Consider the following 13,847-nt stretch of genomic DNA (forward strand, 5'->3'; position numbering starts at 1 on the left):
ATTGCTGATAATTCTCCTATGATCTGAAGGGTTTTCTTTTAACTGCTTAACTTTTTTTTTTTTTTGGTTTTTGGGCCACACCCAGTGGTGCTCAGGGGTTACTCCTGGCTGTCTGCTCAGAAATAGCTCCTGGAAGGCATGGGGGACCATATGGGACACCGGGATTCGAACCAACCACCTTTGGTCCTGGATCGGCTGCTTGCAAGGCAAATGCCGCTGTGCTATCTCTCCGGGCCCCTTGAGTTAACAGTTTTGATTTCTAATTTCTCATATAGTTTTCTACATAAAGGTTTAAAAAATTTTTTCTACATATAGGTTTAAAAAATCATGAACTCTTACCTTAACGGGGAAGCTACATTTTCCAGTACGAACCCCTTCTTCATCTGTTTGCCACTGATGTGGACGACTGGCTTCTGGAACATAAACATCTTTCTTTCTCCTAAAACTTTGCCTTAGTTTGTTCATTTTAATTTTTTACAACCTGCAGAATAAAAATATTATGCAAAAGAATTTTATTACCTCTCAAATATTAAAACTTTGGATTGCCAAACTAATAAAAACTAATGACTCAAACTAAAATTTTTGGTTTAGGGGAAATAATATATAGTTTAATTCCTCTTAGAAACAAACTATTTATAAATAAATCATTTAACTTGTAGTCACTGGAAGATACCAAGTTTTCAAGATTGAATCTCAGTCATACAATGTCTAATATCCTTCACCAGTGTACATTTCCCATCACCAATGTCCCCAGTTTCTCTCCTATCCCCTTCCCCTCCTGCCTGCCTCTGTGACATTTTGGTGTTTTTTTTTTTGTTTTTTTTGTTTTTTTTTTTTTTGGCCACACCTGGTGACACTGAGGGGTTACACCAGATTATGTGCTCAGAAATTGCTCATGGCTTGGGGGACCATAAGGGATGCTGGGGGATCAAACCATGGTCCATCCAAGGTCAGCATGGCAAGGCAAACGCCCTACCACTTGCGCCACCATTACGGCCCCTGTGGCAGACATTTTTATTCATTTTTATTCTCTCTGTGGTTTTCCCCTTTAGACCCTGTAATTTTCAAAAATGTTGTTAAACGGGTATCATGCATATTACTTTATCTTCTTTCAGCACCCAGTTCTTGTCCAGAGGTGTCATTTACAACAATCATTGTCATAGTGGTCCCTTCACTACCCTAACTACATTCCCCTGCTTTTTGTGTCAAGTTTCCTACCATGGACTGTTCCTCCTGGTCCTAATTTTTATTGTCTTTAAATAATAATACCATGATACCTTTTTTTTTTTATATCCCACAAGTTAGTGCAACCATTCTATGTCTATCCCTTTCCTTTGACTCATTTTGCTCAGCACAATACTCTTCATATCCTTCCATGTATAAGCAAATTTCATGATTCCATTTTTCCTCATAGCTTCATAGTGCTCTTTTGTGTAGATATACCATAGTTTCTTTCTTTTTTTTGGGGGGGGCACTTCTACTGGCACTCAGGGACTATTCCTGCCTCTAAACTCAGAAATTACTCCTAGGGGCTGGAGAGATAGAATGGAGATAAGGTATTTGCCTTTCATGCGGAAGATTGGTGGTTCGAATCCCAGCATCCCATATGGTCCCCTGAGCCTGCCAGGAGCGATTTCTGAACATAGAGCCAGGAGTAACCCCTGAGTGGTGGTGCCGGGTGTGACCCAAAGACCAAAAAAAAAAAAAAAAAAGGAAATTACACCTGGCAGACCTAGGGAAACCATATAGGATGTCGGGGATCAATCCTGGGTTAGCCAAGTACAAGGCAAATGCCCCACCCACTATGCTATTTCTCTGGCTCCATATCATAGTTTCTTTAACCACTCATCTGTTCTCGGGAACTTGGGTTGTTTCCAGAGTATGGCTATTATGACTAGTGCTGCAATGAACATAGGCGGGAAGGGGGTGTTTTTTTGCATTGTAAACAATTAAAAAAAAAGACGTCTCATACTAGTTTCTGTAAACAATAAGCTGTAAAAAATATCAACCTGGGGGCCGGAGAGATAGCATGGAGGTAAGGCGTTTGCCTTTCATGCAGGAGGTCATCAGTTCGAATCCCGGCGCCCCATATGGTCCCCCGTGCCTGCCAGGAGCAATTTCTGAGCCTGGAGCCAGGAATAACTCCTGAGCACTGCCGGGTGTGACCCAAAAACCACAAAAAAAAAAAAAAAATATCAACCTGGGGCTGGAGAGATAGCATGGAGGTTAGGCGTTTGCCTTTCATGCAGAAGGATGGTGGTTCGAATCTCGGCATCCCATATGGTTCCCTGTGCCTGCCAGGGCGATTTCTGAGCATAGAGCCAGGAGTAACCCCTGAGCGCTGCCACTCTCAGTGGTGCTCAGGGTTTACTCCTGACTCTGCACTTAGGAATTACTCCTGAAAGGCTCAAGGAACCATATGAATGGTGTGCTGGGGAGCAAACAGGGCTGGCTGTGTGCAAGGCATTGTTGCTCCAGCCCAGGCCTCATTATTAACTTTGTTAGACTTTGTTTTGTTACTGGAAAAGGCACCTACCATTTCCAGAAGTACAAGAGAAATCAGAAAACTACAGTGAAGGAAGACCTAACCCATACATAACAACAGAACATTCAAGAATCAATAAGCAATGAATAAGTGACCCTTTCTTTATAGGGTAAAACTCAAATTCTGAAATGAATGCTTCCAGTTTCTGTTGAGTTGCATGCTTATCCTTCCCCTGATGGATTTAAGCACCTCAACCATTCTAAAAGTGAAATTCACTTGAGAGAATGATGTGACAAAGTTATATAAAGGAAACATCCTCTCTGTCAGAAGTGTTAAACAGAGAGAAAATGAACATTAATTTCTACATGACACCAGTGAAAGACTTTGAAATTAAAGTTGGCATTCTGAGGGAAATCATTTTGTATTTTAAAATGCTTAGTGCCACAGCACAATTATTACTAAATTACCTACTTTAGAGACAAGTCAATCTTTTTTTGTGTGTGTGTGTGTTTTTTTTTTTTTTTTTGGGTCACACCTGGCAGTGCTCAGGGGTTTTTCCTGGCTCCAGGCTCAGAAATTGCTCCTGGCAGGCACAGGGGACCATATGGGACGCCGGAATTCGAACCGATGACCTTCTGCATAAAAGGTAAATGCCTTACCTCCATGCTATCTCTCAAGCCCCTGAGACAAGTCAATCTTACCACACATCTTAAAAGGTAAAATTTCAGTGCACCAGAGCATTAGTACAGTGGTTCAGGCTTTTTCCTTGAGTTTGGCCAACCCAGTTTTGATACTCAGCACTCCGTAAGGTTTCCCAAGTCTGCCAGGACTAATTCCTGAGTGCAGATTATTTTTATTTTTTAATAGCTACGACAAAAATTTATTTTGATTTATCAGTTGTCAAACCAGAGGTTTAAAAATAAACAAATTAAGAGTGGCAGTCCTAAAGACCTGTATTTGAGGGGCCTGAGAGATAGAACAGCGGTAAGGCGTTTGCCTTGCAAGCAGCTGATTCAGGATGGACGGTGGTTCGAATCCCAGCATCTCATATGGTCCCCTGTGCCTGCCAGGAGCAATTTCTGAGCACAGAGCCAGGAGTAACCCTGAGAGCCGCCGGGTGTAACCCAAGAAGGAAGGAAGAAAGGAAGGGAGGGAGGGAGGGAGGGAGGGAGGGAGGGAGGGAGGGAGGGAGGGAGGGAGGGAGGGAAAGAAGAAAGACTGGTATTTGAGAACATATTCATTATTAAATATCAAATCTATCACATACTCCTTATTCCTTATTAGCAGTTATCAGATGCTTTTAATCATGATATCATGTATCTCTTCAGACTCAACAGTATCCAAAGATTATATCCAAATCTGACTGTGTATCTTGATGTCCGTCCTCCCTCCCTCCCTCCCTCCCTCCCTCCCTCCCTCCCTCCCTCCCTCCCTCCCTTCCTTCCTACCTCCCTCCTTCCTTGTTTTTTTTTTTTTGTCTTTTTGGGCCACATTCGGTGAAGCTCAGGGGTTACTCCTGGCTCTGAGCCGAAGTTCATCCTGGGTCAGCTGTGTGCAAGGCAAATGCCCTACCACTGCGCCATCACTCCGGCCCCTTGATGTACTACTCTCTGAGTACATCAAAAACTAAAATCATGGGCCGGAGAGATAGCATGGAGGTAAGGCGTTTGCCTTTCATGCAGGAGGTCATTGGTTCGAATCCCGGCGTCCCATATGGTCCCCCGTGCCTGCCAGGAGCAATTTCTGAGCCTGGAGCCAGGAATAACCCCTGAGCACTGCCGGGTGTGACCCAAAAACCAAAAAAAAAAAAAAAATCTAAAATCATAAAGGTTTTCAGAATCTCAGAGGATTTTTTTGTTTTTGTTTTTTGTTTTTGTTTTTGGGCCACACCCGGCAATGCTCAGAGGTTACTCCTGGCTGTCTGCTCAGAAATAGCTCCTGGCAGGCACAGGGGACCATATGGGACACCGGCATTCGAACCAACCACCTTTGGTCCTGGATTGGCTGCTTGCAAGGCAAATGCCGCTGTGCTATCTCTCCGGGCCCTCAGAGGATATTTTATTTTTTTTAACTACCGAAAAATTTCCCGGGCTGGAGAGATAGCATAAAGGTAGGGCGTTTCCCTTACATGTGGTCAGACTGGGAAGGACCTGGTTCGATTCCTGACACCCATATGGTCCCCCAGACTGTCAGGAGCGATTTCTGAGTACACAGCCAGGAGCAACCCCTGAACATCGCTGGGTGTGGCCCAACAACCAATCAATCAATCAATAAATAAATAAAGTTGGTTTTTTAAAAAAATAAATTTCCCCTTTTCTTTTCTTTTTATTTTGGGCCACACCCGGTGACACTTAGGGATTACTCCTGGCTATGCGCTCAGAAGTCGCTCCTGGCTTGGGGAACCATATGGGATGCCGGGGGATCGAACCTTGGTCCGTCCTAGGCTAGTGCTGGCAGGCAGACACCTTACCTCCTGGCTTGGGGGACCATATGGGTCCCTGGGGATAGAACCAAGGTCAGTCCTGGGTCAATCGTGTGCAAGGCAAACGCCCTATCACTGCACCATCGCTCCAACCCCCTTTATTTTCATTTTTTTCGAGTGAGGGATATTTCCCAAGCAATGCTCAAGGAAGGTCACATCCTGTGGTTCTCGGCCAAACAGGTTCTTCAAAGCCAGGACTCAAGGCTGTGATGCTGCTCCGGTCCTGATGCTCAGGGACCAACAGTACCACCCAGCAGTGGTCAGGTTCTCCAGGGCTATGACCAGCAATGCTGGAAGGTCATGTGGTCCTGGGGTTTGAACTAGAGTTAGGTGCATGCCTGTCTCCTGTACTATCTTCCCCAGTCTTTCAAACTATTAAAAAAAAATTAAGAGGGGTTGGCGTGGTGGCGATAGAGGTAAGGTGTCTGCCTGCCAGCACTAGCCTAGGACGAACCAAGGTTCGATCCCCCGGCATCCCATATGGTTCCCCAAGCCAGGAGCGACTTCTGAGCGCATAGCCAGGAGTAATCCCTAAGTGTCACCGGGTGTGGCCCAAAAACCATAAAAAAAAAAAAAAAATTAAGAACAGGAATTCAAATAGGATTCAACAATCTTTACTTCTGACTTCTGCTCATCTTGTCAGAAAATTCTTTTGTTTATGTGTGTGTTGTGTATGTGTGATTCTAGGAGCAAACTCAGGGCTTCAAACATTCAAGTAATGCACTCTGCCATGGAACTACATTCGCAGTTCTTTTTTTTCCCCTTTAATATGGCTTCTTTTTGCACTCCTCAAATATAATAAAAACTAGAGCTCAATATAATGAAAGGCCCTACTCACTTAAAATGCTGTTAAATGAGGTATCAAAAGTAAACCTCTCTCTATATAAACATTTATTTTACAGTTATCGCTACTGAAAGCCTTTTTTTTTTTTTTTGTTTTTGGGCCACACCCGGGATTGCTCAGGGGTTCCTCCTGGCTGTCTGCTCAGAAATAGCCCCTGGCAGGCACGGGGGGACCATATGGGACACCGGGATTCGAACCAACCACCTTTGGTCCTGGATCGGCTGCTTGCAAGGCAAACACCACTGCGCTATCTCTCCGGGCCCTGAAAGCCTTTTTTAACAACCTATTTTAACTTCTTTTTGTGTGGTACTAAGAATCAAACCCAGGTCACATATGCAAGGCAGGTGCTCTACTACTAAGTTACATCCTGGTTCCTTAACAATCAATTTCTTTCCATTGAGAAAACAACTGGTGAGCTGATTTATGTATTCTGCAATATTTACTTAATTTATTTATTTTATTTTCAGGGCTTACTTTGGGTTCTGCACTCAGGAATTAATCCTGACAAGCTTGGAAACCATTCTGGAGTGCAAGGATTAAACCTGGGTTGGCTACGCGGAAAGCAAACACCCTACTTGCTGTACTATCACTCTGGCCCAGCTATATTTCACTTTTTGTTTTGTTTTGTTTCTTTTGTTTTCTGTTTTTGGGTCACACCCGGCATCGCTCAGGGGTTACGCCTGGCTCTATGCTGAGAAATCGCTCCTGGCAGGTTCAGGGAACCATATGGGACGCCGGGATGATCTTCTTCTGCATGAAAGGCAAATGCCTTACCCTCCATGCTATCTCTCCGGCCCCTATATTTCACTTTTAAGGCATGTTAAAACTTAAATTAAAATGCACATACCAGGGGCCGGGCAGTGGCACTAAAGGTTAGGTGCCTGCCTTGCCTGCACTAGCCTTGGACGGACCGTGGTTCGATCCCCCGGTGTCCCATATGGTCCCCCAAGCCAGGAGCAACTTCTGAGCACATAGCCAGGAGTAACCCCTGAGCGTTACCGGGTGTGGCCCCCCCCCAAAAAAATGCACATACCAAATCAATCTCAATGGGACAACATGTCTTATAACATTATTTTCATTAGGACAGTAATCTGGAAAAATCAAATTTTACTTATAGAACAAAACAATTTTGCTCTGATTTAGCAAAGACTGATTTAGCATATTGATGAAAAAGGGCAGAACTGTTAAGAATGCTAGCCTACTTTTTACACTGACTTTCTTCTTCTAAGCATCTGTCAAGTGTAGGATGAGAAAAAGGTGCTGGAATCTGAAGAGGCAGGCTAGAAAAAAACATCTTTGGTTCCAAGGATTTAAAAGAGTGAAAGAGACAGAAATGCCACTAGAAAATTATAGAAATTATGTTACAAGGGAACAGCACTGCTCTCTTAACTGAAAAATAACTCTCTTTGATTCTTTAACTCCCTCTCTTTCCAATTGTGATTCCTTTTCCTTAAAATCTTTCCCCCTATAAAGTCATAAACAAAAGTTTATAAAATATAACTTTAATCTATTCTCTGCTCTTCATCTCCACCATTAAAATTACCTTCCATGTAAACTTTGTCTCATACTTAAGCTATCAACTAGCATTTAAGTTTCCTCCACTGTCTCCTTCTGATCAACTCTGTATATTAAGTGGATAGTGTAATCTTTAAAAATGTAAAATGAGGGCCCGGAGAGATAGCACAGCCTTGCAAGCAGCCGATCCAGGACCAAAGGTGGTTGGTTCAAATCCCGGTGTCCCATATGGTCCCTGGTGCCTGCCAGGAGCTATTTCTGAGCAGACAGCCAGGAGGAACCCCTGAGCAATCCCGGGTGTGGCCCAAAAACCAAAAAAAAAAAAAAAAAGTAAAATGGAGGGGGCCGGAGAGAGAGCATGGAGATAAGGCATTTGCCTTGCATTCAGAAGGTCGGTGGTTCAAATCCCAGCATCCTATATAGTCCCCTGAGCCTGCCAGAAGCGATCTCTGAGTATAGAGCCAGGAGTAACCCCCTGAGCATTGCCGGGTGTGACCCAAAAACCAAAAATAAATAAATAAATAAATAAATAAATAAATAAATAAATAAATAAATAAATAAATAAATAAATAAATAAATAGATAGATCAAAGTTTAATAGTTAATAATTTTCTAATGCATCTCCAAATTAAATCACTCCCAGCACTCAAGACTTTAGTGTGATATAATAATTCACAATGCCCAAGTAGAAGTAAATGAAACTGTCAAACTTGTCATAGGGGCCGGAGTGATAGTACAGCGGTAAAGTGTTTGCCTTGCACACTGTCAACTCAGAACTGATGGTGGTTCAAATCCCGGCATTCCATATGGTCCCCCGTGCCTGCCAGGAGTGATTTCTGAGCATAGAGCCAGGAGTAACTCTGAGCTCCAAAAACAAAAAAACAAAACAACAACAACAAAAAAAAAAGAGTGACTTGTTGCCAATATTTTATCTAAGATTTGAAATGTCAAAAATTACCCAAGAATTAGCAAAAGACCATGTGTCTCTCTTTTTTGTTTATTTGTTGGGCCACACTTAACTGTGCTCAGGACTTAGTCCTGGACCAGCACAAAACACTTTTAATAGCCACCTGAAAAGATAAGAAATTTTCTGTACACAAATTGTACTTACTGGAGAAAACAGACAAATTCATAATACTTGAGTTCAAAGGGTATCCCTAGAAATGTAGGTGGGTTTAACATACATAGAACTGGAGTACATATGAGATCTAAAAGCCCAGTGTGCTTTATAATTTATTTGAAAAATTTTTTTTTAGTGTTCAGGTATTGCTCCTTGCTCTGCACTCAGAAATCACTTGTAGCAGGCTCAGGAGACCATATGAGATGCCAGAAATCAAACCCAGGTTGGCCACATGCAAGATAAATGCCCTACCCAATGTGCTATTGCTCTGGTCCCTGATTTGAATCTGAACAAATTTATTTATTTATTTATTTATTTATTTATTTATTTATTTATTTATTTATTTATTTATTTATTTATTGGTTTTTGGGTCACGCCTGGCAGCACTCAGGGGCTACTCCTGGCTCTACGCTCAGAAATCGCTCCTAGGGGCCGGGCAGTGGCGCTGGAGGTAAGGTGCCTGCCTTGCCTGCGCTAGCCTAGGATGGACCGCGGTTCGATCCCCCGGCGTCCCATATGGTCCCCCAAGAAGCCAGGAGCAACTTCTGAGCGCATAGCCAGGAGTAACCCCTGAGCGTCACAGGGTGTGGCCCAAAAACCAAAAAAAAAAAAAAAAAAAAAGAAATCGCTCCTGGCAGGTTCGGGGAACCATATGGGATGTGCCGGGACTCGAACCACCATCGTCCTGCTTGCAAAGCAAAAGCCCTACTGCTATGTTATCTCTCCAGCCCCTTGAACACATTTTTTAATGACTATTTAAATTTATATGCAGAGGACAGAGAGATAAGCACAGTGGCAGGGCATTTGCCTTACACACAGCTGATCCAGGATGGACCTGACATTCCATATGGTCCCCCAAGCCTGCCAGGAGTGATTTCTGAGCATAGAGTCAGGAGTAACCAGTGTGCCACTGGGTGTGATCCAAAAACCAAACAAACAAACAAACAAACAAACAAATAAATGTATGTGTACTTGGTAAATCATCTAATCTTTATAACCAGTCTATCAGATGGACAATATTAACATTTTACATGTAAGAAAACTGACGTACAAAAATATAAAACTGGGCCCAGAGAGATAGCACAGTGGCGTTTGCCTTGCAAGCAGCCGATCCAGCACCAAAAAGGTGGTTGGTTCGAATCCCGGCGTCCCATATGGTCCCCCATGCCTGCCAGGAGCTATTTCTGAGCAGACAGCCAGGAGTAACCCCTGAGCACCACCGGGTGTGGCCCAAAAAACAAGCAAACAAAAAAAAAAAACCAAAAATATAAAACTTCCGGGGGCCGGAGAGATACCATGGAGGTAAGGCATTTGCCTTTCATACAGGAGGTCATCGGTTCGAATCCCGGTGCCCCATATGGTCCCCCATGCCTGCCAGGAGCAATTTCTGAGCCTGGAGCCAGGAATAACCCCTGAGCACTGCCGGGTGTGACCCAAAAACCACCAAAAAAAATAAATAAATAAATAAAAAAAAATAAAACTTCCCCCAATGTCACACAAGTACAGAACATAGGATTTATGCTCCAGCAGTTTGTCTCCAGGTACCAAACTTATAATACTAAACTCTTTCATAATTACTATGAACAAAAAATTTATTATTGAAAAACTATCAGTAAGATAGTACCGAGGGGAGGTGTTTTGCCTTGAACAAAGCCAACCCCCAGAACTCCATATGATCCTATATGCATTGTCAAGAGTGACATCTGAGCATATAATCAGGAGTAAGCCCTGAGAATTGCTAGGTGTGGTCCAAAACCAAACCAAATAAAAATTTAAATTAAAAATAAAAAATCAGGGCCCAGGGACCGGAGAGATAGAATGGAGGTAAGGCGTTTGCCTTTCATGCAGAAGGACGGTGGTTTGAATCCTGGTATCCCATATGGTCCCCCATGCCTGCCAGGGGCGATTTCTGAGCATACAGCCAGGAGTAACCCCTGAGCGCTGCCGGGTGTGACCCAAAGACCAAAAACAAAACAAACAAACAAACAAACAAAAAACAACAGGGGCCGGAGAGATAGCACAGTGGTAGGGCGTTTGCCTTGCAAGCGGCTGATCCACCACTGATAGTGGTTCGAATCCTGGCATCCATATGGTCCCCCGAGCCTGCCAGGAACGATTTCTGAGCACAGAGCCAGGAAGTGACCCTGAGCACTGCTGGGTGTGACTCGAAACCAAAAAAACAAACAAACAAAAAATTCACCCCCAAAAAACCAGGGGTCTGAGAGATAACATGGAGGTAGGGTGTTTGCCTTTCATGCAGGAAGGTGGTTTGAATCCCAGCATCCCATATGGTCCCCCAAGCCTGCCAGGAGTGATCTCTGAGTGTAGAGCCAGGAGGAACCCCTGAGGACTGCCGGGTGTGACCCAAAAACCAAAATAATAATAGAAAGTAGCCGGAGAGACAGCACATGGGTTAGGCTTTTTCCTTGCAAGCAGCTGATCAATGTCGGATGGTTGTTCGAAGCCCGGCATCCCATATGGTCCCTCGTGCCTGCAAGGAGCAATTTCTGAGCAAAGAGCCAGGAGTAATCCCTGAGCGTTACTGGGTGTGACACCCCTCAAAAAAAATTCACTATTAAAATCTATCCATAAAAATGAAACATTTAAGCAACTAATAGCAATATAATTTATCATAGTTTGATACTTCATCATAACTATTTCAAAGTTTCTTGGCCATGATAAAGAGTTTTGAAGTTGGACAGACCTGGCTCAGAAGTTGCTTGTGCCCTTTACAAGCTGTGTGACTTTGAACAAGTTTCGTAACTTCAAGTCTCAGTTTCCTCATCTGTAAAATGAAAATAATACACATCTCACAAAGTTGTTGTCAATAACATACTTACTGCTATTACACTGACAGAATAATTCCAAACAAAACACAGGTATTGGGGCCAGAACGATAGTACAACAGTATGGCGTTTGCCCTGCTTGTGGACGACCCAGGACAGACCCAGGTTCGATCTCTGGCATCCCATATGGTTCCCCGAGCCTACCAGGAGTGATTTCTGAGAGTAGAGCCAGGAGTAAACCCTGGGCGCCACTAGGTGTGACCCAAAAACAAAACAAAAAAACCCCAACAAAACCAACAGGCATTAAAGGGAGAGGAGAGGGGAGGGGAGTGGAGGGGAGGGGGAGGGGAGAGGGAGGGGGGAGGAGAGGGGAGGAGGGGGGAGGAGAGGGGAGGAGGAGAGAAGGGGGAGGGGGAGGAGGGAAGGGGAGAGGGGAGGAGAGGGGAGGAGGGGAGATGGAGAGAGAGAAAGAAAAAGAAACAAAATATGTCTTTTATAATGTACTTACAAAAGATACACAAATTTCTTGTAAATTTCTTTTTTGCTGTTTTGTGTCACACCCGGCATTTCTCAGGTGTTACTCCTGTCTGCACTCAGGATTTACTCCTGGTGATGTTTGGGGGAACCATATGGGATGCTGAGGACAGAACCCAGACATAGAATACCTACCCTCTGTACTATCTCTCCAGGTCCTCTGATAAATTTTTTTTGTTTTTTGGGGGCCCACACCCATTTGGTGTTCAGGGGTTATTCCTTGCTAAGCGCTCAGAAATTGCCCCTAGCAATTGGCTTGGGGGGACCATATGGGATGCCGGGTGATCAAACTGCGGTCCTTCCTTCCTTAGCGCTTGCAAGGCAGACACCTTACCTCTAGCGCCACCTCTCCGGCCCCTCTCTGATAAATTCTTTTTTTTTTTTTTTGGTTTTTGAGCCACACCCGGCGGCGCTCAGGGGTTATTCCTGGCTAACTGCTCAGAAATAGCTCCTGGCAGGCACAGGGGGGACCATATGGGACACCGGGATTCGAACCAACCACCTTTGGACCTGGATTGGCTGCTTGCAAGGCAAACACTGCTGTGCTATCTCTCCGGGCCCTCTGATAAATTCTTACTGAAGTACAATATATACAGAAACAGCACGCAAATTCTAAGTGTTTCAGTCAATTTTTTTCTTACAAAAAACCTTATGTAACAAGTATTAGTTCAAGAACCCAGAGAAATTAGTTCCAACCCAAAAGAACCTTCTTTCCTTTCCCACAAAGTAAATTAACTTCTAACATAAATGTGCTTTGGACCTATTTTTAAATCTTATTCTAGAGTGTCTGGTTTATTTCACTTAACAATGTTTCTAAGATTGATCATACTACTGTCAACAGTATAAATTCATTCATTTCCCTTGCTAATATTCCTTTTTTATTGTTTCGTGTGTGTGTGTGTGTGTGTGTGTGTGTGTGTGTGTGTGTGTGTGTGTGTGTGTGTGTGGTTTTTGGATCACACCCAGCAGTGCTCAGGGGTTTATCCTGGCTCCGTGCTCAGAAATTGCTCCTGGCAGGCACGGGGGACCATATGGGACACCGGGATTCGAACCGATGACCTTCTGCATGAAAGGTAAACGCCTTACCTCCATGCTATCTCTCCGGCCCGTTTCTTTTGTTTTTATTTTGGGGCCACACTGGCAGTACTCCTGGCTCTGTGCTCAGGAATTACTCTTACTCACTGTACTATTGCTCTAGTCCCTGTATTAAATTTTTCACAAAGCTGTGCCTTTTTGTCTTAATTAACATCATTTATTTGGTACAAGTTTCGCAAAACGGTTTGTTTTCCTACCTCTTTTTGTTTGTTTGTTTGGTGTTTTTTTGGGGGGGGGTCACACCCAGAGGCACTCTGGGTTATTGCTGGCTCTGTGCTTAGAAGTTGCTCCTAGCATACTCAGGAAAACATATGTTATGCCTGGATTCGAACCGGGGTCCATCCTGTGTTGGCAGCGTGCAAGGCAAATGCCTTACAACTGTACTATCACTCCGGCCCCTGTTTTCCTACCTCTTGACATGACTCCATCATTCTTTGGCTACCTTAGTATTTTGTGAACAATAGTTTGAGGCTTATCTTGTAACTTGTCTTATCAGTCAGTTGGTTCATCTTGTACCTTGTCTTAACAGTCATTTCACCAAGGAGATCTAGTTTCCTTTTAGAGACAATGGTTTAGAAGCCAACATATGGAGGATATGGATTATTCCATTGTCATGGAATAAGTGATTACAACTGGACTCACTTAGCAAACAAAGCTTGAATATACATAGACATATAAAGTTGTCTATATATGTAACATGCATATATACATCTATTGCTATATTTTAATATAAATAGATACTAAAAATCATGAATTCATAACCTCCCAATTCAAATCCGACACCACAGAATTCATTCTAATTTCTCTTCTGTAAAACTCTCCAACAATGAATAATCTGGCTGTCATTATCCTCAATACACTTATTCATTTGTTCAATCCTAGAATAGATGGAAAACTATTTCAAAATTGCCAATTCATGACATTATAAAAAAAATCAGACTACAAACTAGGGCTCATTATTTATGTGTGGTTCTTATTATCTTAGGT

General features: G+C 43.3%; 1 protein-coding gene across 5 annotated transcripts in view; it reads right to left on the minus strand.

Moving 5' to 3' along the window:
- Positions 1-478, minus strand: part of NUMB (NUMB endocytic adaptor protein) — a 65,598-nt gene extending 65,120 nt beyond the window's left edge. For all 5 annotated transcript variants that reach the window (XM_049770379.1, XM_049770381.1, XM_049770377.1 and 2 more), the window contains exon 1: positions 340-478. In XM_049770379.1, the coding sequence (XP_049626336.1) occupies positions 340-465 (126 nt within the window). In that variant the 5' untranslated portion in view covers positions 466-478. The remainder of the gene's footprint in view (positions 1-339) is intronic.
- Between the last annotated feature and the right edge of the window lie 13,369 nt (positions 479-13,847).

The sequence above is a fragment of the Suncus etruscus genome, chromosome 3 (assembly GCF_024139225.1).
Source record: "Suncus etruscus isolate mSunEtr1 chromosome 3, mSunEtr1.pri.cur, whole genome shotgun sequence".
NCBI lineage: Eukaryota > Metazoa > Chordata > Mammalia > Eulipotyphla > Soricidae > Suncus > Suncus etruscus.